General features: G+C 37.3%; 2 protein-coding genes across 2 annotated transcripts; one reads left to right on the top strand and one right to left on the bottom strand.

Moving 5' to 3' along the window:
• Positions 1-357: 357 nt before the first annotated feature.
• On the bottom strand, positions 358-8,360 carry LOC126778870 (NADH-ubiquinone oxidoreductase 49 kDa subunit-like). Its single transcript, XM_050502604.1, has 10 exons — positions 8,246-8,360; positions 7,898-8,013; positions 6,536-6,645; positions 5,531-5,732; positions 4,737-4,924; positions 3,875-4,038; positions 3,617-3,736; positions 2,226-2,355; positions 1,899-2,044; positions 358-1,195 (listed from the first exon to the last, which is right to left on the bottom strand). Exons 1-10 carry the CDS (start codon positions 8,338-8,340, stop codon positions 1,066-1,068), a joined length of 1,401 nt encoding a protein of 466 aa, XP_050358561.1. The 5' UTR covers positions 8,341-8,360; the 3' UTR covers positions 358-1,065.
• Positions 8,361-11,131: 2,771 nt separating this feature from the next.
• Positions 11,132-19,328, top strand: LOC126778925 (protein SGT1 homolog). The gene is made up of 6 exons (XM_050502679.1): positions 11,132-11,270; positions 11,991-12,107; positions 12,721-12,922; positions 13,857-13,942; positions 14,278-14,382; positions 17,035-19,328. Exons 1-6 carry the CDS (start codon positions 11,250-11,252, stop codon positions 17,140-17,142), a joined length of 639 nt encoding a protein of 212 aa, XP_050358636.1. The 5' UTR covers positions 11,132-11,249; the 3' UTR covers positions 17,143-19,328.
• Positions 19,329-23,218: the final 3,890 nt, after the last annotated feature.

Raw genomic sequence — 23,218 nt, 5'->3', positions numbered from 1 at the left:
GCGGAGTCTGGAAGTTGGAAGTGTGTACACTCCCGTGCCTCGGAAAGCACGTAAAGCCGTTGAACCTGCGCTCTTTCCGGTCGTGTCGGATTGCCGTCCCATCGGATTATGAGAGTAAGGGAATAGAGAGTGCACCTGCGTTTGCGCACGCACTTGTGCACTATAATATCTCCTGCGTTGTTGGCTAATCTCTCTTGAGATTGGCCGCCGTGGCCGAAATCGGTCTGGAGAACATTATTATTATTATCACATCCAATCAAACATCCAATACGTATCGGAGCAGAGCGGTGAAAACTCTATGCTTCCGTAGCGATATCTTTGCCCAATTGTAAGCAATGTAGGAAAAATGAAAACGGATCAGATATACAAATAATTTATTTGCTTTACTTATAATGTACATTTTATTTCTTCTACAATATATTTTAAAAAAAATATTGTCTCCGTACTCTTGTCGATGTCTGGCCTGCTGGTTGCCATTCCCTTCCTTAGTCCGCTATCGAATGATATAACTTTAAAGTAACGTTCAATTTACAAAAAAATGTTTTTCAATATTTATTTTCTCTATTATTTTTTAATTTATATTTAAATTAAAAAAAAAAACGAAATATGTTAATAATTTGTCTTAAAATTAACAAATAAGACAACAATACTCTTTTTAAATCCATACTGAGCTGTTTAAAGGTTACGTCGTGATCAACACACAGACGTCAAAAACGCGTTTAAATGCAAATTTATAAATCCCAATTAAAAACTTACGGCCTCATTTATAAGCGTACGCGTGTGATTAAATGCTGTCTTCTTCTTTCGAATGTCAAATCAATAATAACAGAAAGAGATAAATCTGTGTTCAACTGAACAGCAGCTAAGTAAGACCGTTAGTTATCAACTTGCAGATAAAAACACAGAAACTTCTAGAAACTTGCTTAAGACTTGCTTATTCTATTACGTGATCTTGCAAGGGTGCTATTGTCTATGGTTTTATTATAAAATGCTGTTACAAAAGTCGTTTATATTTAACACTGTGAACAAGATACGGAGACAGGAGCCATGTGGAACGGCTGGTGTCTACCGGTCAATTTCCCCAAACACCACGTCCAGGGTGCCGATGATGGCGACGATGTCCGCCAACATGGAATTCTTCCCGACCTTCTCGAGGGCTGCGAGGTGAGCGAACCCTGGCGCCTTTATCTTGCATCTGGATTTTTATAATAATAAATAATTAAATCTTGTATCGCTTGCTGATGTTCGTATTATATGCGTTAAGGTGCCGTATGGGCTATTGGATTAAATTTTGGTATGAATTTATATAGAAAATCGTATAGTTTTCATGTGTTTGGTCCTTTTTTTAAAATATAACGGCCTACTGGCAAATGGGCCAGCTGTTGGTGAGTAGTTATCACCACCCATAGACACAGGCACAGTAAGAAATATTAACAATTCCTTACATCGCCAATGCCCTACCAACCTTGGAAACTGAAATGTTATGACTCTTATGCCTGTTGTGGAAATTCTGACATAAAGTTTGAGTTAATAAAGGATAAATATTTAAAAAGCCGAGATGGCCCAGTGGTAAGAACGCGTGAATCTTAACCGATGATCGTGGGTTCAAACCCGGGCAAGCACCACTGAATTTTCATGTGCTTAATTTGTGATTATAATTCATCTCGTGCTTTACGGTGAAGGAAAACATCGTGAGGAAACCTGCATGTGTCTAATTTCACTGAAGTTCTGCCACATGTGAATTCTACCAACCCGCATTGGAGCAGCGTGGTGGAATAAGCTCCAAACCTTCTCCTCAAAAAGAGGAGAGGAGGCCTTTAGCCCAGCAGTGGGACATTCACAGGCTGTTACGGTAAATATTTCAACTGTTACTTAGTACAAAACGTATTAGTGAGTACCGGTATGGCTTAGAGCTGCCGTCGGAGACGAGGTAGATACCGAACTCTCCCTTAGGCGCCTCCACGGCGGTGTAGGTGGTTCCCGGGGGCACGGAGTAGCCCTGAGTGAACAGCTTGAAGTGGTGGATCAGCGACTCCATTGATGTCTGCAAGAAATTAACAGACCTTGATACAGCGCGCTTGGAGAGTGCGTATGTTACCCCACTCGAATAGTATTATTCATTTTAATTGCACATTAATTCATTAAGAAGACACACACTTGTGCACTATATTTTTTTCAGTGCGCTTCCCTGCTAGTCTTTGATATCGAAAGGCTACATAGCTGACCTTCATCTCCTCGCGCGACGGCGGCGTCAGCTTGGCGTCGTCCGTCTTCACCTCCCCGGGCGGCATCTGGTTGAGGCACTGCTCGATGATGCGGAGACTCTGACGCATTTCTTCAATTCGGATTAAGTATCTGTACATACGACCACATACATGAAACCAGTATAAAATAAATTCTTTTTTAACTATCAACACTTCCAACTTCGGAGCTCATTTACTAAAACTAAACCGTATGCCCTAAATAAATTTGACGTATATTTTTGGGTCTACGCGATAAATGTGTGACAGTCGGGCGATGCTTCTGAAACCGAGTTCGCGCACCAGCGAGGGTTTTCAAAACTACTTATCAGACTTTTGTTATGTTATTTAGAAGTTTACTGATAAAATTGTGGCAACATTTAACTTTGTTTAACCATTTAATTATCAATGCCAAACGCAATTAATCGTTAGTTAATATTATGTTTGTGTACGGCGAAGAAAACCATCGTGAGGAAACCTGCATGTGTATTCCACCAACCCGCATTGGAGCAGCGTGGTGGAATAAGCTTCTTTTCAAAAAGGAAGAGGAGGCCTTAGCCCAGCAGTGGGACATTCACAGGTTGTTATGATTATGTAACACTGTTTTAACAAATTAAAATCTAGAAATATCTTAATTATTTGATAGAGCTTCGACGATGAGTGCAAACAAATACCGTTGAATGTTATTATTATATTTTTGCATGCTGTGTTTGCATCTAATAGGTTACAATTATTGTGTTCCTACGTGTAGCACTTGATTCTTCGCTGTTTTACCGACAAAATAAAGAAAAATATATATATAATTTTCATTTACAGTTAGTATACCAGCCGTATTAGCTTGTCGCTCGTTATCGTCGCATATATAGCTACGTATGGTAACCATTCTAAACGGAGTCGTGAGGCATACGGTCGAAATACGTTTCGCTACGAATTCGGGTACACGGCAGCGAAAGTGTTTTTTTTATTTAATTATTTTTTATAGAATAGGAAGGCGGACGAGCATATAGCGGTCACCAACGTCCATAAACGTTGGCATTGTAAGAAATATTAACCATCGCTTACAATACAATGCGTCACCAACCTTGGGAACTCAGATGTTATGTCCCTTGTGCCTGTAATTACACTGGCTCACTCACCCTTCAAACCGGAACACAACAATAGCAAGTACTGTTGTTTTGCGGTAGAATATCTGATGAGTGGGTGGTACCTACATAGACGAGCTTGCACAAAGCTCTACCACCAGTACAATTACCGTACAAATTAGCCTATTAATAGCCTAGTGACTCCATAGCCATTAAAAATACTGACAAAAATTAGTAATTAGACAGAGTTAGTGCTTTGTCGTATCGGGAACAATGTTCGTGTATTTGTATCACCTGTCGTAGCAGTCCCCGTGGGTGCCGATGGGCACGTCGAACTCCACCAGGTGGTAGGCGTCGTAGGGCTGACTCTTGCGCAGGTCCCACTTGATACCCGACCCGCGGAGCATCACGCCGCTGTGACAAACGAAACATTATAAATAGAGACTTTTTTTCTTCACTGGTGAAGAGGGCACAAATGGCGACTATCACGGAAAACTGGCGATCTGGCAAAGTTTCAAGCTTGTAATTGTGTTAGTGATGTGTGGTAGTCACCTGAACCCGTAGTTGAGCGCGTCTTGCGCGGTGACCACGCCCACGTCCTTGGTGCGCTGCACCCAGATGCGGTTGGTGGTCAGAACGTCCTCCACCTCGTCGAGTCGTTCCGAGAACTTGCTTGCGAACTCGTAGATGTCGTCCATCAGGCCCAGCGGCATATCCTGGGGGTTTGGGGAGGAGGATCGTAAGAAGACATCAGTTTGTGAACAATGATGATGATCAATCATTAATCAATCATAATAATAATATTCTGGGACATAATTCACACACGGCCATTTGATCCCAAACTAAGCAGAGCTAAGAGAGAGAGCAAAGATAATTACACCCATACTCAGGACAAACAGACATGTTCATGCACACAAATCTGTCCTGGGTGGGAATCAACCCACGACCTGCGGCGCGAAAGGCAAGCATCTACCAACCGGCTCGTCCGGTCTATATTATTATGGATATACATAAAATTTTAATAAACATACAATGAGAAGGTGGAGGTTTCCTCACGAGAACAAGATGAATTATCAACACAAATTATGAACATGAAAATACAGTAATGCTTGTATGGTCTTGATCTCGCGATCAACGGTTAAGGATCACACGTTCTACGTCAGTTCAGATCATTTACATATAAGAGAAATTAAAAAGAACCCAAAATTGATCCTTGTGGAACCACCATTCTTAGTACAGACCCAGAAGACAATACATTTATATATATATATATATATATATATATATATATGCAGAAGTGTGTTTGCTATGCTTTCATCTCTTAACTACTTAATCGATCATCATGAAATTCTGCATACAAGTTGCCAGGGGGTAAATACAGCCCCCTCACAATAAACTAGTCTAATAAACTTACCAAAGAAACACCTCCAGGGCGTATATAAGCTGCGTGCATCCTCGCACCGCTGACCCTCTCGTAGAACTCCATCATTTTCTCACGTTCCTCGAAAAGCCAGAAGAATGGAGTCAGAGCTCCAACGTCCAATGCGTGCGTGCCAACCGCCATTATGTGGTTGAGGAGTCGAGTGATTTCAGCGAACAGTGCTGGAAGAAATTCGTCCACCATTCAAAACATATAATAATTATGTTTTTGTCGGTTTATCCCGTAAGGCATCTCTGCTACTATCTATCATTGATTACTAAAAATCTTCTAATTAGATAAATACCATTTGTCCGAGCAACTGGCCTTTGGCTTGACCATATAAAAAGAATTTATCAGCCTTCTCTATCAACCTTCTCCCATAATTCTGGGATGGTTATTATTTCTTACAGTACTAATATCTACAGTAGTGACAATTTAACATCGGATCCATTTAAAATAAAATGAAAAAAAAAAAAAATTTTTTATAGAATAGGAAGGCGGAGCATATGGGCCCCCTGATGGTAAGTGGTCACCAACGTCCATAGACATTGGCATTGTAAGAAATGTTAACCATCGCTTACATCACCAATGTGCCACCAACCTTGGGAACTAAGATTTTATATCCCTTGTGCCTGTAATTACACTGGCTCACTCAACCTTCAAACCGAAACACAACAATACCAAGTACTGCTGTTTTGCTGTAGAATATCTGATGAGTGGGTGGTACCTACCCAGATGAGCTTGCACAAAGCTCTACCACCAGTAATGAACTGAAAATATAAACTTACTTCTTATATACTTAGCTCGTAACGGTATGTCAATATTAAGTAATTTCTCTACTGCTAAACTGTAGCATTGTTCGTTGCACATCATGGATACATAGTCGAGACGGTCAAAGTACGGCAAAGCTTGGGTGTATGTCTTGTATTCGATCAACTTCTCAGTACCACGGTGGAGGAGACCAATATGTGGATCAGCACCGCGTACCGTCTATAAAAACGAAATAATTAAACGGTTTTAATATAGTAAATTAATAAAATGTAAATATTTTTAACTTTCAATCAGTACATTTAAAACTTATTTAAACAATATATTAATAAATAAAGCTTAATACACAATACATGAATATATAGATGATGATAAAGCTGAAAAGTTTCTATTTGTTAATTAACATAAAAAATATATATAAATTTAATTGTTCATACATCAGTTGTATTTCATTTGGACAAAGTAAGGGGTAGGTTAGGTCAGGTTAGGGTGGCTACTGAGGTTCCTGCGGGTTTTTTTTTAAAAAGAATCAGCATGCCAGTGTTGTACATTAAATTCAATGATGTGGCATGTAAATAAAGATTATTTAGTTTTTCTTTACATCTAGAATGGTAATATAAAGTAATAGTCCATAAATGTAAAAGAAAAAATTTGTTGATTTAATGAAGTTTTTAAGAATCCTGTTATTATAATTATGTCATATTGAAACAACCAATATTAGATAAATGCACAGAAAGTATTAGTGCACATATACATCCCTTTATTCCATTACTCTCCTTACTCATTGGTTGTCCATCCGACACAATAAAGTTTGTGTGTGTTTTTAAATAATATTTTTTTATATCTGGGAGCATTTTTTGTAAAGGACATGTGTGTGTGTGTGTTGAGAAGTATGCCAATTCACACATTGTTGATTTGGAAACTTTGTCAAATTTTTTCAAACTAAATAATTAAATTTTGTTATTAGCCAATTTTAAGTATATTTAATTAAATTTTATAAATCCAATCAAAATTTCGATATTCACCTCACCATCAAGCTCCATTACAAGTCGGAGCACACCGTGAGCAGCGGGATGCTGAGGTCCAAAGTTGAGTATCATGTTACGGACCTGCTTCTCAGATGGTGTCACAATGCCTGGGAAATTTTACTTCGAGAATAAATAATATGAGATAAAGCATTCTAGGCCTAGAAGGGGCTGTTTTAGAAAATAGGAAAAAATAAGCAAGAAGCTTCCAAAGCTAAGCACAATAGGCTTAGCTTGCGGCTCTTGGCTCTCATAGTCCTATATGTACAAACATACACAGCTGGCTGACAATCCAATACCATTTTTTGTTTCACCTAATTAGATAAACGAACTTATGCTAAGGGGGTACTATAAATATAAGAATTATAAAGGTTAGAAGTAAAAAATTTTACAACAAAATATATGTGAGAGGTTTCCTAAGGTGTTGTGCTTATTTTTCTTTTTTTTTTTTTTTTTTTAGAATAGGAAGGCGGACGAGCATATGGGCCACCTGATGGTAAGTGGTCACCAACGCTCTTAGACATTGGCATTGTAAGAAATGTCAACCATCGCTTACATATCCAATGCGCCACCAACCTTGGGAACTAAGATTTTATATCCCTTGTGCCTGTAATTACACTGGCTCACTCACCCTTCAAACCGGAACACAACAATATCAAGTATTGCTGTTTTTCGGTAGAATATCTGATGAGTGGGTGGTACCTACCCAGACGAGCTTGCACAAAGCCCTACCACCAGTATGATGACTAACTAATCAATGTGTGCTTATTTTCGTAGCTTTGATAGATAGTCGAAAAAGTAAATGTCTATAAAAAAATGTGGTTTATTATATGCTCTCATTTCTCAAATTACTTTTCTGTAGCTTTTTTTTTATAGTCAAATAGTAAAATATATAGTAAGTAACAGCCTACGAAAGTCTTAGCCTCCTCTCCCTTTTTGAGGAGAAGGTATGAAGCTTATTCCACCACGCTGCTCCAATGCAGATTGGTAAAATACACATGTGGCAGAATTTCAATGTAATTAGACACATGCATGTTTCCTCACGATGTATTCCTTCACCGTTTACGGTGATGGAATATAACAAAATTAAGCACATGAAAAGTAAGTGGTGCTGGCCCGGGTTTGAGCCCACGATCATCGGTTAAGATTCACGCGTTCTAACCACTAGGCCATTTCGGTATCACATCACATCCATTACAATAATGTAATTTTATTATTTCATATATAAACTAATAATACTAATGCTGACATATTTTTAATGGACTGTATTGAGAATAAGCTTTATGTATTGAGGTGTATATACTTTGAACGATAACTATTTTGAGTTAAGTAATTAGAATATTTAGAATAAAATAAACTTACTGTTATAAGGTGGGTGTTTCATGAGGGCAGTCACTCCTTCAGGATACATAACAGCCCCTCCGAATTGCTGCACGAAATCTTTGTCGGGCATCCATCGGTGAGCTTTACGTTCAGAACTGAAGAAAAATCATTTTATAAACAATTAAAACAATCAACGATAATACAGAAAAAAATATTAAATATGCTCCTTAAATAAATTTATTGCTATTTTAAAAGAGGATTGTAGTAAGGATAATCAATAAATAATAAATAAATATTGTATATAACCTTAAAGGTTACATAATTTATAAATTACATTCCAGCGAATGAAAAACAATATTATACGTTTTTTATAATAATGACACTCACTTCACATTATAAACTACCGGTATGTTCGCCAATAAGGCTTTTGAATTGCTTAAATTTACACTTTTTCGCAGCAAAACATTCACCAACGAAGACATTTTCGAAGAGACTACGTTCCGTTACAGATGAAAATAATAATTTGCTATTTTACCAATGTTAAAACGCGATAATGATATTCTTATATTTTAATAAACAACATTTAAGTTATATATAAAAAAGGATTTATAAAACAAATCGAAAAAAAATCATTAAGGTGTTAGCGGTTTCATTGGGTGATAATTACAAGATATTTAAAATAAATCATTGAATTGATTTATCGTAAAACGTAAAACGCGTCAGATGTTTTATGTCAAACGTCAAGAATTTTTATTGCAGATGTTATTTCTTTCCATGGATTATGATTTATGATTGACTGCTGATTAAGTGATTGATCGCCAAGACGAGATAACGGAAACGCAGGGCACCTACATTACGTAGTTTTCACACCAAATTTAGGGGGATTCAAGACGTCTAGGGGGTTTTTAGGGGGTACATTTATTTAGGGGGATTTTTTAGGGGGTCTATTATTCAAGATTTTTTTGTTTTTCCTTAAAAATGCGCTCGACTCAATACTATTTATATTAAGCTTCGAACCCAACCAACAAACTAAACCAAATATAAACTCCAAGCGTGGCTATAACTGAAATATCAAAAAACTATAATATATTGAGGTTGAAATAATAGCTCCCGTTGAGCTATTATTCAACGTGCTTGTACAACACGTAGGAGGCCCGGGCTTCAATTTCTGGTCACAGGTTGAAAAATAAAAATCGTTTAATTTCATTGTTATCATAATTAAAATTATTAGGTCATTAATTAATGTATGTAAATGTGTAAAATGCACCCGCATAAATACAACAACGATTTTATATTTGTTTGAATGTATTTTTAATTTGTATTTACAATTACCTCTCAAAACGAGTGTACAACAAAATATTTAGGGGTTTTTAATCGATATTTAGGGGAATTTGAAGTTGGTCCTAGGGGGAATATTCTGTAGGAGTTGGCATCGCTGATCTTTACCCATATTCATAACAAATTCATATTTTATAGACCGGATAGCAAAAACGATGTTGATTGAACATAACAAGATAAATCTAATGTCTTCGAGCAATGATTTTAGAGATTAAATGGCACGAATGTGTGTGTAACATTAATGCACTTTCTATTCCCGGGCTCACACAATCCAATAGGAAAAAAATCGAGTTCCCTTGGTTTAACCTTTATTCCGCTATGAGTGACATGTATAAATTAAGAACGAGTTCTATCCTATTAAAAAATCTAATCGTTTCACAACTGTCGAATATTAAAGTATTACTCTATATACACACGAAGTGTAAACATATCGTTTTGTACGCTATATTTTCTTTTAATTTTAATGGAGCCACTTTCGTGATAAAAATAATGATATCGCATTCATTGAAGAAAATCAAAACTAATAATGCTTGCTAAATTCATTTCAATGCGGGTGGCACACCGATCCTTTGGGCTCTTCGTCGCTCACTATGGGCCTCATAAGGCTCAAAGTCACTCAAAGAGCAATGGCTTCTCCATTTCTCTGTGACCTTCGAGCTATGCTCGGAGTTTCTTTGCGAGATCTAATCAGAAATGATGAAATCCGCAGGCGAACCAAAGTAATCGACATAGCCCGACGAATTGCTGAATTTAAGTGACAGTGGACGGGGCATGTCGCTCGCTTTGTTCAGCGGTGGACGCCTTAACCGCCTAGGTCGAATTAATCCGACAAATATTTTCGGGCCCATTTCGCCTGAGTCGTATATTTACGATCAAAATAACACTGATCGTTTTATCAGCTTTTTTATTTAATTAAGCTGTATTCTATCAAAAATATGTTTACATTAGGTAAATAGTTAACTAAGTAATCGTTTACAGTTTAATACACTTTAGCCTCTTAATTAGAAGTCTTAAAAATAATGTCCAAAGTTAGAAGAATTACTAACATTATTTTTAGAAAATTGTATTGTGTGTTTCGATTCACTGTGCCGGGCGCTGGGGGCACGCCAACAGATATGAAGTCGGGCGGTTAAAGGGTTAACCGGCTGATATGATGATGATGATTGAAAAGAAATCCTTTATATCCTATCCGCTTCTATGATTAAACATACATATTTATATTGAATATATATAAGAAATGGATATACGGTCGATTTTTTTTAATTAGCTAAGATTATTCATGTACTATCAATTAATAAATTTTGTTTCTTCTATTTTATATTTATTACAATTATTGTATGTAGCTAACAATGATATAATATTTTAAAAGTACTTTTATAACAAAAAAGTATGTTTATTTTATTTTTAAAAGTAGGTTTATTTGGGTGTTCATATTAACGTACTTTCGCAAATAACATTTACATAATAAATAAAATAACAGCCTATTTTAAAAACCTATAACTAAAAAAAATATGTCTGCTAATTATTATAACGCGCTAATTTATTAGATTTTGGACTACTTATCCACAGTTCATTTAAATAAATAATGTTTATATATACCGTAAAATGCAAATGCATACTCTAGAAATGAAGTCTACGAGTCTAGAAAAGTCTCGACTTGAAGATTTTTTAAATTAATGTTACCTCTCTCGTGATTTTACCCCTAAGCTTAGAATAAGATTTTTGAATTTGGACTCTAAAAACTTCAAATAAAATTATGTATATGTATATAAATACCATAGCATGTTTTTCTTTAAAATTAAAGAACTGATTATGTACTAATTTTGATATTTTAATTAATTTAACAGTATCAAATGTTCTTAATAATAATATCAATATTATTTATGGGTAATTATTTTCTAAATTGGCAATTTCTACAAATTTATTTTTTATTGTCAGTGTCAATGTTGTCATTAGTTGTAAAATTAAAAATAAACAGCGGCTGCTATTGTAGTAATTTCTTCTCCCGAGCAGGCAGCGGTGATCCTAAGTTAATAAGAATAAAGAAGAAACCATGAGCGAATCATTGGCAGAAGTTAGTAAAATTATTTTATCTTACAAACTTAGTACGTATGAAATTAACGTAATTTTAACCAAAAAAATCAAACTGAAATCCAATAGCAGTATTTGAAAATGAAATATTCTCCATGACTACCGTTTGTTATTTAAATGAATAATTTTAACATACTATATGTTCTTAATAAATAACAATAATATGAAACAAAAAGTTTGTATACAAATATGTAAAAGTTTTTCGTACAAAAAAATAATTACAAGTATAATTAGGTAGAAGTAGCTATTTTTACAATAATGTCCTGACCAATTTCAATGAACACGGTGGTCAATCTTAAAAGAGATTAGACAACTGTGCAAGACATATGCACATGTGTGTGCTCAAACATAAATGTGTCCTCTAGTCCCCCACTCTCATAATCCGATGGGTTGGTAATCCGATAAGACCGGAAAGAGATTAGGGGAAGGAGCAATGGCTTTACATGCTTCTCAAGACAGTCTGGATTCTGCTTCTGAGATTTGTCAATAGAAAAACCCAATAAGTTTGGCCTTTCCTGGGGTTTGAAACCAGGACCTCGGGATCTGCCGCTTTATAACTAGCCATTAGACAATGCATTTATACAATATATTACAAAAAAAAAGCAAGAATCTCATCTTTCTAGTATAGTATTAATAGTATCCATAGAAAATGGTTCTCATTTTCCATAAGCTAAGTATGATAACATTATCTTTTTTGTTTTAGCCACTGAAGCCTAAAATAAAACATGATTGGTACCAAACAGATTCTCTCGTGGTTGTGACGATACTACTAAAGAATGCGTCCAGTGACAAAGTGAAGGTACACTATGGAGATCGAAGTGTAAGTCTATTTTATGAACAGTATTGATATTATTAGTAATGGTAAATTATTATTATTTTGTTGTTATAGAATAGGAAGGCGGACGAGCATATAGGCCATGTGATGGTAAGTGGTCACCAAAGCCCATAGACATTGGCATTGTAAGAAATGGTCACCATCGCTTACATCACCAATGCGCCACCAACCTAAGGAACTAAGATGTTATGTCTCTTGTGCCTGTAATTACACTGGCTCACTTACCCTTCAAACTGGAACACAACAATAGCAAGTACTGCTGTTTTGCGGTAGAATATCTGATGAGTGGGTGGTACCTACCCACACAAGCTTGCACAAAGCTCTACCACCGGTAGAATTATTTTATTGTCACTAGCTGGTTGTGTTGTACATACATGTTAGATTTTCATCCGATACATGTAGGCTTCCTCATAATGTTTTCTTTCAGCTCTGAACATGACATGATTTATTATATAATTAATGCAACATAAGACACGAAAACTGATTGTAGTTTGTTCGGGTTTGAATCTGTAATCTTTGGTTAAGATTCATATGTTCTAACCGCTGAGCCGCCTTTCGTCTTGTATTGTATTTGAATTAGTATCATTCTTTATTTCAGCTTTCGGTCTCAAGTGTTATACCAGATTCTGATTCAGAATATAGCCTAGAGCTAGAACTGGCACATGAAATAGTTCCGTCGATGTGCGTACATGTCGTTACACCCTCCAAGATTGAGGTGAAATTAAAGAAAAAGGATGGACTGAGGTGGAATCTTCTGGAAGGTCAAGGTCAAGAGGAGAAGATTAAGGCCATACCACAGGGTAAGTGTGATTCTATATTTATATATGATTCACTTGGTGGAAGGGCTATGTGCAACATTGTCTGGGTAGGTGCCATCCACTTATCACATATTCTACCACCAATCGGAAAGATGAGTGATATAATAAAATCTTACATACGGTGCCAATATCTATGGATGGTGGTAACCACTTACCATCAGGTTGCCCATCTGCCCGTCCATAATCAATCAATGCAAGTATCATTAAAAATAATTTACTAGATCACAGTTTTTATTTGAGAAATCATTATTGTAGTATAATATGCTTAAAATTTTGTATAATTTTTTAAATCTTTCTCTAGTATTGAATGTTTATGTGAAATATATAAGATTATATAAATTTTATAAAGATTTATAGTTTTTGTAAGCTACTTTGCATTCCAAGATGATAAAGAATCCTATATTCTACAAACTGCTTCATTTTTTTTTTATTGTTATATAGGTAGACGGACGAGCATGTGGACCACCTAATGGTAAGTAGTCACCTATGCCCATAGACATTGGCATTGTAAGAAATGTTAACCATCGCTTACAATACAATGCGTCACCAACATTAAGAACTAAGATGTTATGTCCCTTGTGCCTGTAATTACACTGGTTCACTCACCCTTCAAACCGGAACACAACAATACCGAGTATTGATGTTTTGCGGTAGAATATCTGATGACTGGGTGGTACCTACCCAGACGAGCTTGCACAAAGCCCTACCACCAGTAAATAAATATATTCTACCAGAATACCACAAGTTAAGTTTTATCTAAACAATAACAATAGTTAGAATACCTAAATCATCCCGAGTGACATTGATAGCCAGCCAATCAATTTACTCTTTCGTTTGTTTTTTGCCAGGGCAGTTGTGTTATTATATTTATACTTTTGACATAATTGTTAGTAGTATGCATTTTATTTTCTTACAGCTGTCTTAGATGCTTCAGGCCCCATGAAGCCACCAAAACTCTTCAAAAAGGATTGGGATAAAATTGAGAAAGATATTAAAAAAATGGTATGTTATGTATTTATATTTAATTGATTGTTTGAAATGATTTCCACTCAAATGAGCATGCTCGTTAACTTGCTTGTTTATCTACAACTTTATATTTTAAGTGCATTAGAAGTGGATTATTTTAACCCATTTCTGAATAGAATAGAATATGCTTTATTGTACACCAAAAGAGTTAATCATTTTAATCACAAACATTAAAAAAAAAATCGATAACTATTTATGTACAAAAGGCGGTCTTATCGCTAAAAGAGCGATCTCTTCCAGACAACGTTTGGGTGAAAGACATGAAATAAATAAAAACATTTCCATTTATATGTTTATGTTAATAATTTCAGGAAGAAGAAGAGAAGCCGGAAGGTGAGGCTGCGTTAAACGCCCTCTTTCAGAAGATATACGGGGAGGGATCCGATGAAGTTAGACGCGCAATGAATAAGAGTTTTGTGAGTATTTGTCTCATTTCAAACTATTTTATTTTATTTATTTAATAGCAACACTAAAAATATACATATTAAATGGTGGCATACATAACATCCAAAGAGAAAAAAATCAACTTCTGATATGTATATCGATTACAAGTGTACACAACATTCACAAAGTATCGCTTACACATAAAATAAAGTAAAAAATAATTATTATTGACCTATGCTTTCTTCATTAACATAAATACAAAAAAAAAAAAAACGAAAAGAAAAACAGGAACTCAACGCACTATTTTGATGATGGACTCCCTGACAAGACTAATCCATGAGCTTTTTTTTAAAGTAATGAAGCTGTCATGAAAAATGTCAATGTCATGTGTAACTTTTGTTAATTCATTTTGTCGAGCACATATGCGCACTATCGGAGCCAGCTTTCCAAGACGAATTTTCATAATATATGGAATATTTTAGTTATGAAGCTTTGGGGATGTTTGCGAGGAACGGTAAAAGATACCTTATTATACCTAATAATTTTATGCAAAAAACATTGATCAAGACTATAGGCTATTGCGAAGAGACATTAATTTATATTCAGCTAGTCGCTGATTGTATGGCTGCCTGTGTGAGAAGCCGCTGGCTAGGAAGGCCAAATGTCTAGTAAAAGCTTTTGTATTCCTTCAACACGTTTGAGCTGTAAAAAGGATTCCAGATGACGCTGGCGATTTCAAGATGGCTTCTTACGAAAGCGTTATATAGAAGAATTTTAGTCCTGGAAGAAAAACCCTTTGAATTGCTTTTAATGAATCCCAAGAGCTTTGCAGCTTTGTCAACGATATTGTTTATGTGTGATTTGATTTGTGTGATTCTGATAACTCTTTTAGGGTCACATAGTATAGTAGTAACAGCCTGTTAATGTCCCACTGCTGGGCTAAGGCCTCCCCTCCCTTTTGAGAAGAAGGTTTGGAGCTTATTCCACCACGCTGCTCCAATGCGGGTTGGTAGAATACACATGTGGCATAATTTCAATGAAATTAGGCACATGCAGGTTTCCTCACGATGTTTTCCTTCACCGTCAAGCACGAGATGAATTATAAACACAAATTAAGCACATGAAAATTCAGTGGTGCTTGCCCGGGTTTGAACCCACGATCATCGGTTAAGATGCACGCGTTCTAACCACTAGGCCATCTCGGCATATTTAGGGTCACATTATCAATAAAATAACTGGAGACAAGCGGTTTTTTCTTTCTTGTGTATTTTATATGGAAGCACTTGTTAGTATTAAGAGCCATACTATTGACTTTACGCCACATAGTAATATTGTTAAGGTCGTCCTGTATTAACTTAATGTCTTCGACAGATTTTACTATTTTATTTTTAAGTCATATACTGGTGGTAGGGGTTTGTGCAAGCTCGCCCGGGTAGGTACCACCCACTCATCAGATATTCTACCGCAAAACAGCAATACTTGATATTGTTGTGTTCCGGGATGAAGGGTGAGTGAGCCAGTGTAATTACAGGCACAAGGGACATAAAATCTTAGGTCCCAAGGTTGGTGGCGCATTGGCTATGTAAGCGATGGTTGAAATTTTTTACAATGCCAATGTCTAAGGGCGTTTGGTGACCACTTACCATCAGGTGGCCCATATGCTCGTCCGCCTTCCTATTCTATAAAAAAAATCAGCAAATAACGAGCTTAAACATTTTTTTATAACATTAGTGATGTTATTAATATAAGCCAAAAACAACAGTGGTCCCAAATGGGATCCTTGGGGAACGCCGGATTGGACCAAATATTTTCTGGATTCGAAGCCATTCACAACAACTGTCTGTGACCTTCGCTCCAGATAAGATTTAATCCAATTACTTAATGTAGATCCTGTACCATACTGCGAGAGTTTGTTAACAAGTTGACGGTGATCAATCAACTTTGTCGTAAGCACTACTAAAGTCTGTATGGATAGTGTCAACCTGTTGTCCCTTATCAACCTCCGATAGCAAATCAGATGTGAAATGGGATAGATTTGTTTGTACAGAAAAGCCATATCTGAATCCATGTTGAGAGCTAGTAAGGAAATTATCAAGATGTTTGGCTAACAAGGGATACAGTAGACTTTCGAATAACTTAGAGAAGCAAGACAGTCACCTTTCTTGAAAACACCTTCATCCGTAATCGTAACAGCCTGTGAATGTCCCACTGTTGGGTTAAGGCCTCCTCTCCCTTTTTGAGGAGAAGGTTTAGAGTTTATTTCACCATGCTGCTCCAATGCGGGTTGGTAGAATACACAAGTCACATAATTTCAATGAAATTAGACACATGCAGGTTTCCTAACGATGTTTTCCTTGACCGTAAAGCACGAGATGAATTATAATCACAAATTAAGCATATGAAAATTCAGTGGTGCTTGCCCGGGTTCGAACCCACGATCATCGGTTAAGATTCACGCGTTCTTACCACTGGGCCATCTCGGTTCATCAATGGAAAGATTATATATAAGCATCAAAGCATCAATCAATGTGGCTTAGGAAGAGCCAATCCTAAGCCACAACGCTTAACAAAAATAGAAGGAAGGCTATCTGGTCCAGCTCCCTTTTGGGGATCCAATGTTTTAATTCTAAACTTATTTTACACTTTATATTTTGTGATTTATGTTCTCATTCATTTATTTTCAGGTGGAGTCAGGTGGGACGGTGCTCAGCACAAATTGGAACCAAGTTGCAAGCGAGAAGGTAGAAGTGAAGCCACCAGATGGCCTTGAATTCAAGAAATGGGACAACTAGACAGACAATTAATTATAATATTTATTATATAATATTACTACAAAACCAATTATATAGATACCTAACGACATGAACAATAGAATTTGTAAAATTTTTTTTTTAAAGAAAGTGTTGTGTAATTGCATAATGTCAAAGTTATTTTTTGTTCTATTTAACCATTATATTCTTTTTTTAGAGGCTTTTTTTGTAAGAACTCGAGACTCACTACAGGTCTTGAAATGTCTGTCGCGCTGGGCCCCCCTTGCATCAGGGCATGGCATGACGTATAGTCCGGGAGGTAGCCTTGCATTTTAGGTAGTTTTTTTACGCCGATCGATTGCCGTCATTTTCATTAGATGTCGAATGACTAATAAGTTGAACAAACTTTACATTCAAAGAAAGTCATTGTTTTAGGTATTTCACAATGAAAAGCAATATTTCCAGACGATTGTTTTAATTTTCTTTAATAAATATAAAAATATAAACTAATTTCTTCTACATAATTCCTATTGTGTCCAAACTTTATCATTTTTTTTATTTTGACATTACAAAAACTTTTTACTTTAACATAAGTGAACCAAGCGTCAGCTGACGCACTCGCGGTGGGCATGGGCTTGGAGGGTTGCAGAAGTGGTGAAATAAATAATAAGTAAAAGTATGCCAGCTGAAACGTTTTTCATAAAAACTTATATCAATCAGCTGAAAAAAAATTTACGTCATTGCTCGCATGAATTTGTAAAAAAAAGGTAAAATAAATTTATATGAAATTGAATTCGGTGATTGTTTAAATATTTAAATTAAATTAGCTGCATCTGTAGCGATTGTAAGACCCTCAGCTGACGCAGCAAAGATACAGATTATTCGAGAAATTCGATTTTTTTTTTTCTTGTTTTATTTTATATGTATGAATGATATGCAAAATACGAAATACAGAGTTTAAAATTAAAATAAACTAATGTATAGGTAACACAAAAATAATAATAATATCCTGTAGTAAATAGTAACCTGATTCTCTGATGAATCGTCTCCAGAACTGTCTTGTAGGTCGTTCTCTTCGTATTTTTCAGTTTCTTAAGCTCGATCCTCTTCACCATCACCTGGAAATGAACAAGCTTATCATCAAAATTATGTTTTAAAAAATATCCACGCTCAAATGTCACCGACAAAAAGACCAGGCTCAAACAGTACCAGAATCTATCTCCAAATATGTGTTTAAAAGGAAACTTACTAGCAATTCCATATATTTTATCTTTATGCCTCAGCCGACGGTCTTTCCCACGCAGCTGGTCGTTGTTATCGTACTTGTAGTTATTTAAGCAATGACCCAGTTGAATTTTATCTGGCGTACTATAACCGTCGATCACTAGGTTATATTAGTGATATTAGACTATAACTTTATTTTACATATTTTTTATAAACATTCATTCGAGCAGCTGACGCATGGCCTCCACGATGCAGCTGACGACTTTGTTTCAGCACACTGTTTTGTTAACTTTTCATGAAAAAAGTTTCAACTGGCATGCTATCATTACAGCCACACCCATCGCTACTTGGACAGCTGACGCTCGGTTCGCTTATTAGTCACATAAGATCCACTATCGATGTCAATATGACGTTTGTATGCTACCTCCTGGACTAGAATCGTTTCTTATCTATTAATGAGGAGACGTTTGTATCGAGTTTGGTAGGTTTCATTATATAATATAATCATTTATTTTCACTTGCTTTAAATTTAGATTATTGTCGTGACAAGCATGAGTTTCATGTTCGTATATAGCAGACTTGGTAAAAATGTAATCAAATTAATGATTAATGTTTACGACTATAATATGTTATTATCAATTACGGTTACAATACAACGAAAATAATCGAAAAAATAAAGTGATTGAGTAAGTCAAGTAAGTCCTACAGAACATCTCCTCCCTCTTCAGAATCAATCAAAGTTAATCTTTAATCGTGATTGATGATTATACGTTGTTATCGTAATCTGATTATATTTTTCCCAACTCCTAAATATAGTAACCGGGCTTAATTATGTTTTTAGAAGATGGAAACCTATGATTGCATTAAAGATATTAGCGAGACAAAATCATTTAACTAAGGATTAAGCGATTAATATGTAACCTTGTCCAATGTCCAAAAAGACTACAGCCAATGAACTGTTATATATTATGCATATAAGTTAATAATAAAGATTATGAATGCGATTTGTTTTTTTAAATTATTATATAATTTAATTTTACTTCAAGCCAGTGTCGATATTTTCTAAGATTATTCCTCGCCCTGTGGTTAAATTCGACTATAATATTTCTTAATTTATTTAAAATGGATACTGACAAATATACGGTCATTATGGGACAAGCTGGCGAGGTCGAGCGTGGCGTACTGCTAAGGCGAGGAAGGCAGCCCATAAAAGATGCTGTTTCTGCAAGCAAACCTCCAGAGGAAAAGGCTGCCCCTACAGGAACTGATTCTAGAGGCTGAAAAGAGGAAGGCAGCCGTCGGTCTCGTAGAAGAGCCGTATGTGGGATCGGGAGGGGAAATAGCTCCAAGATCAGGCTATAGGATCATCCAGTGCACTCAAGGTAGATCGAAACCAGTGAAATCGGCCATTTTGGTCTTCGATAATGTTATTGACATAATCAGTCATCCGGGATCGACTACTGAGAATATAGCAGTCGCAGTTCTCAGTACTCAGAAATGGAGAATAGGACTGATTTCGATCTACTTTGAAGACACGAGCCCGATTGTTCCGTACCTCCAACAATTAAGAGCAGCAGTAGCAAAAACGGGCATAAATGCAGTGCTGTTGGGAGGAGATGTGAATGCCTGGAGCACATGGTGGGGAAGCGACAAGGAAGATCATAGAGAAGAGGCACTCTCGGGAATGGTGGAGGAGATGGGACTGCATATCTTAAATGAAGGAACAGTTCCTACCTTCTTCACAATTCGAAATAGCACCATCTGTCAGAGTCACGTGAACATAACCGCTTCCAGCCATAACATGATAGAACATGTTATGGACTGGAAGGTAGATCGAGGAGTCACTAGCTCTGACCATAATGCGATCACCTTTAGTATTAAAGCAGAAGTAAAAATTAAGAACAAAATAAATAACTCAACCCGGAAATATAATACAAAAAAAGCAGATTGGATAAAATTTAGAGAAAAAATAAAGAAAGAAATGTCGGAAGCAAATTTAAAGGTAGAAAAAATAAAAAATATAAACACAGTAAAAGAAAGAGACAGTTTAATAAATCAAGTGGAAAATATATTGGAACAAACATGTAACGAAACAATACAAAAAATTAAAACAAAGAGGAAGAATAATTTCCGTGGTGGTCAAAAGAGTTAGCAATACTAAAGGGAAAGATGGTGGAGCTTCTGGGATGGGGTCTATAGGGTGATACGAAAGTCCGAAGCTAAAAAGGAAGACCAATCAATGATGGTTGACGGCACTGTATTGAGTCCTAGGGACTCCGTCGAACTCATTGCTCGGACCTTCCTCCAGGAGGACGAAAGAAAGAACGACAACGAAACTCACAAAAAGATAAGAGAGAGAGCGGCAGCTGCTCCAGGAACTGGAGGAGCTAAAGATCCACCGTTCATTGAAGACGAGCTCCGGTTTGTGGCAAAATCGATCAACCCCAAAAAAGCCCCAGGGATGGACAGCTTTACCGCGGACATATACATGGAGGCGATCGAGTCGGAAAGAGGGCTCTTTCTGGAATTATTCAACAGATGCCTCAGCCTATCATACCTCCCAGCATCATGGAAGCTGGCTACGGTAGTGGTCCTACAGAAACCGGGCAAGTAGGATTACTCCTCGCCCAAATCGTACAGACCGATTGGCCTACTACCTGTAATGGGCAAGATACTGGAAAAGATGATAGTCAGGAGAATCAGATGGCATCTGTTGTCCAAATGTAGCCCCAGGCAGTATGGCTTCATGCCGCAGCGAAGTACGGAAGACGCCCTCTATGATCTGGTGCAACATATTAGAGGTATTGGTAAAGGAAGACAAATTTGCCTAATGGTGTCGCTAGATATAGAGGGTGCTTTCGATAGCGCATGGTGACCAGCCATACTATGCAGACTAACCGACTACGGTTGTCCGGCAAATCTCCGCGCAATTATAAGCAGCTACCTGGAAGGCAGGACAGTTAGGGTGCGGTATGCCGGAGAAGAGGCCAATCAAAATCCAAGGGTCGATCAGTGGACCTATACTGTGGAACCTGTTGCTGAATTCACTCTTGGAAAACGTAGATAACAAAGACGCTCACATACAAGCTGACGATATCGTTTTAGTGTTCTCAGGAGACACGGGCCAAGAACTTGAAACCAAGGCCAACGGGGTGTTGGACCGTGTGTATGCGTGGGGTGTCGATAATAAACTAAAGTTCGCGCCACATAAGACCTCGGCCATGACAATAACTAAAAAACTGAAATTCGACACACCACGCATGCGCATGGGGGGAGCCAAAATTGGCATGGTGGAAACGATTAAACTGTTGGGGGTTACGATAGACTCAAAACTAACTTTCAACACGCACATCTCATATATCTGTAGAAAGGCAACAAACTTGTACAAATGCTAGCAAGGACAGCTAAAATAAAATGGGGTTTAAGCACTGAGATAATCCGGACAATACTTGCCTTTTCACGCCGAAGGTTGTGGGTTCGATTCCCACCCAGGACAGACATTTGTGTGCATAAACATGTCTGTTTGTCCTGAGTCTGGGTGTAATTTTCTATATAAGTATGTATTTACAAAAGAAAAAGTAGTATATGTAGTGTAGGGGCTATTGCTTCCCTAACTATTTCGGAGGTTTCTTGAGTATCGTAATAAACTTGTTGATGCTTCAGGTGGAATGATTTTATTTGAAATTTACACAGATATATATACAAAAATGACAATTATTAATAACCAATCGGAAGGGCTATAACAAGAATAAAATTCTTTAAGAAAATTATGTACTAATCAAAACATTGGCTTTTCTACCAATAGCAAGTGAGTATGTAAGAACAATAATTATTTCTTACGAATTGTACGAGAGGTGAGGGGCGCACCGTCGCCGCGGGGGGCACCATATAAATACGCGCCTATCTGTGTCCATACAAAACTCGGCGTATGTGCTCCTACGTTTTAGTAACCGCGCGCCTTCGGCTCGCGACGGTCATATGCTTGATGTTTTGTATGGACGCTGCGTGTGGTAGGTAATGTAGGTCCCACATCACTCCCCCTCAAGAAAATCGTACGGATGGCTTGACTTTTCTTCCAGATCTCGTCGTGTAGGTCGGAGAGTTGTCCTGGCATCTGCTGCTGACCGGTGGGTCCTCAGACGATGGCGACTCGTTGTATGTATATGCTGGCTTGAGTCGGTCCAATGTGACAACTGTCGTGCGTGTTGGCAGTTGTATCTGGAAATACTTGTCGTAGCGTTTCAAAACTTCGTAAGGCCCATCGTACGGCGGAGTTAGTGGAGCTCGAACTGTATCGTTGCGCACGAATACATGCGTACACGTCGCTAGTCTTTATAAACAAATGGTTTGTTTTGCGGCGTGTGCGAGCGCGGCGTTGGTTGTAGCGTTGCCATGGTCTCGGTGAGGCGGCGTACATACTCGGCGTCGTCAATCTTCGACTGTGTAGGTACGAAGAAATCCGCAGGTATGCGCAGAGTAGTACCGTAGGTCATAATTGCCGAACTAAAGTTGTTATCGCTGCGTAACGCCGTGCGTAAACCGAGTAGCACGGTGGGTAACTCGTCCGTCCATTGAATTGTAGCTTCGCGCGCTATCAGTGCAGCTTTCAGGATTCGGTGCCATCGCTCAATTTGGCCATTCGATTGCGGGTGGTATGCAGTAGTTCGAATTCTTGTAATTCCGAATCTTTTCATGAGAGAATTGAATAGCTCGGATTCGAACTGACGTCCTTGATCCGTTGATATACGCAGCGGGCAACCGAAACGTGCGATCCATTGTTTGTATAAGGCTTTTGCGACGTTTTCAGCTGTTATATCTTGTATCGGTACTGCTTCGGGCCACTTCGTACAGCGATCGATCATAGTCACTAGATATCGACAATCCTTTGACGGTC

The sequence above is a fragment of the Nymphalis io genome, chromosome 27, assembly GCF_905147045.1.
Source record: "Nymphalis io chromosome 27, ilAglIoxx1.1, whole genome shotgun sequence".
Lineage (NCBI taxonomy): Eukaryota > Metazoa > Arthropoda > Insecta > Lepidoptera > Nymphalidae > Nymphalis > Nymphalis io.
The sequence above is the reverse complement of the archived record's forward strand: the minus strand, read 5'-3'. Positions and strand labels throughout refer to the sequence as shown.

Excerpts from the sequence above, each read along its gene's own strand:
- LOC126778870 (XM_050502604.1), bottom strand. The coding sequence starts at position 8,340 with ATGTCTTCGTTGGTGAATGTTTTGCTGCGAAAAAGTGTAAATTTAAGC. Across the intron at positions 6,646-7,897 it reads GAAACACCCACCTTATAACA|GCATTGTGACACCATCTGAG; the intron begins GTAAGTTTATTT and ends AAAATTTCCCAG. Across the intron at positions 2,045-2,225 it reads CGTCGCGCGAGGAGATGAAG|ACATCAATGGAGTCGCTGAT; the intron begins GTCAGCTATGTA and ends AATTTCTTGCAG.
- LOC126778925 (XM_050502679.1), top strand. The coding sequence starts at position 11,250 with ATGAGCGAATCATTGGCAGAA. Across the intron at positions 11,271-11,990 it reads TGAGCGAATCATTGGCAGAA|CCACTGAAGCCTAAAATAAA; the intron begins GTTAGTAAAATT and ends TTTTTGTTTTAG. Across the intron at positions 14,383-17,034 it reads GCGCAATGAATAAGAGTTTT|GTGGAGTCAGGTGGGACGGT; the intron begins GTGAGTATTTGT and ends ATTTATTTTCAG.